The following is a 1,519-nucleotide window of genomic DNA, read 5'->3' on the forward strand; positions in this document are numbered from 1 at the left end:
CTGCTAAACAATTGTTTGCCTGTTAGGACATTACTCCAGTAACTGAGGAACTACAACCCCACAAAAGTAGGCTTAAAGTTTTTAGCCTCTTTTACTGGGTACTCATATATGCTGCAGCATGTTATATAGGAACTTGAATGTTTCCCGTACATTAAATTTTTCCTCCAAGCGAACATTTGTTTTTTGTGCAGATATTTAGCCATTCATGATAAATGAAGGTTTTATGTTGCCGTTCAAATGATTGTTTACTTTTATAAAATCTTGAGTATGACTGCTATTCCTTAAAAGAAAAGGGTGCAAAAAGGTTATCAGATTTTAGTAGTATAGTAACAGTACTGACATATTCTGAAATTAGATTTTTTGAATAAGAAAATAAAAAACAAACCCCAGAATAGAATAACTTGTAATTAGTAAAAAAAAAAAATGTGTATAACTTCAATGAATTGCATGATTTTTAAGATCACTTATTTTTCTCAAAACTAAGTAACCTTATGTTTTCTCTCCTGGGGGGCATGCAGAAATTGTAGATAAAAAATGAGAGAGGGGAAGGGAAATTCAGAAATTCACTTAAAAGTTTAGATCACTGACTTTCCAGTAATGTAACCATATTCTAGATTAGTTACAAAGGAATATTTTTTATTCCAAGGTCAGACATGGTAATGATGTAGTCAAAAATTACTTTGTCAGTCAGAAAACTGAAGAAGGTAACTTTTTCATAAAAACTGTATAAGATATAGAATAAGATATTCATGGCTGATATTGTAGCTTAGTGCTGAATGTCTCTTACAAAGTTTGAAATAAACCATCCTTTATTGCAGGAACCCTTAATAAGTGACAGCAATGATGTATCAGGGCTTTCCCTGACCTCCACCACCTCCTCCCTGAGCTCCATAACCTCTGCAAGTCTCCTGAAGAAAGCTTTTGAATGCAAACTCAGCTCCTCAAGTAAAAACAGTCCCCTGGGCAGTGGAGGAATGCCCAAAAGTGGGACTTACCGTAAGCTGGGCTCGAATGAGATATCAACAGTTGCCATGGTGTGTTCCATGTACCATACTGCAACCACTACACTGTCTCAGTTGCGCATGGATATCCTAACAGGTGTGTGTGATATGATGTTTTGTTTTGGATGTGGTTTGTGTTTTATATATGATGCTTTTCTTAAGCATACAATATTCTACTGTTAGGATGATTGTATGATTCATGAAGAAAGACAGTGGTAATTAGAAACAAGAAATAATAATTTCTTTGTGGGGAATGTAATTTTTTCTCTCTCTTTTTTTATATTGGGGTTAATCTCTGCATTATTTCTTTAAGGTAACTCTCATGGTAGAGGGTTAATGTTAATAAGCTAGCTATGTAAGAGGTAGAGCCTGAAGTCATTGGAATGATTTAAGGGAATTGGAGTCAAAGTATAGCACTTGATACCACACAAAGATATCGTGATATTATACATTTATACTTTATGCTCTTATTGCTTAATGGATTTCAAATGTCAGAGAGCAGTTGATGTTGTATTAGC

The 1,519-nt window shown here is 34.4% G+C and overlaps 1 protein-coding gene across 1 annotated transcript in view; it reads left to right on the plus strand.

Annotated features, from left to right (window-relative positions):
• The window catches only part of LOC119589516 (ubiquitin-protein ligase E3B-like), a 15,034-nt gene that overhangs the window by 6,870 nt on the left and 6,645 nt on the right, over positions 1-1,519 (plus strand). Inside the window, exon 9 of the mRNA XM_037938116.1 lies at positions 819-1,098. Within this exon, the coding sequence (XP_037794044.1) occupies positions 819-1,098 (280 nt within the window). The remainder of the gene's footprint in view (positions 1-818; positions 1,099-1,519) is intronic.

Source organism: Penaeus monodon, chromosome 25, assembly GCF_015228065.2.
Source record: "Penaeus monodon isolate SGIC_2016 chromosome 25, NSTDA_Pmon_1, whole genome shotgun sequence".
NCBI classification, from domain to species: domain Eukaryota; kingdom Metazoa; phylum Arthropoda; class Malacostraca; order Decapoda; family Penaeidae; genus Penaeus; species Penaeus monodon.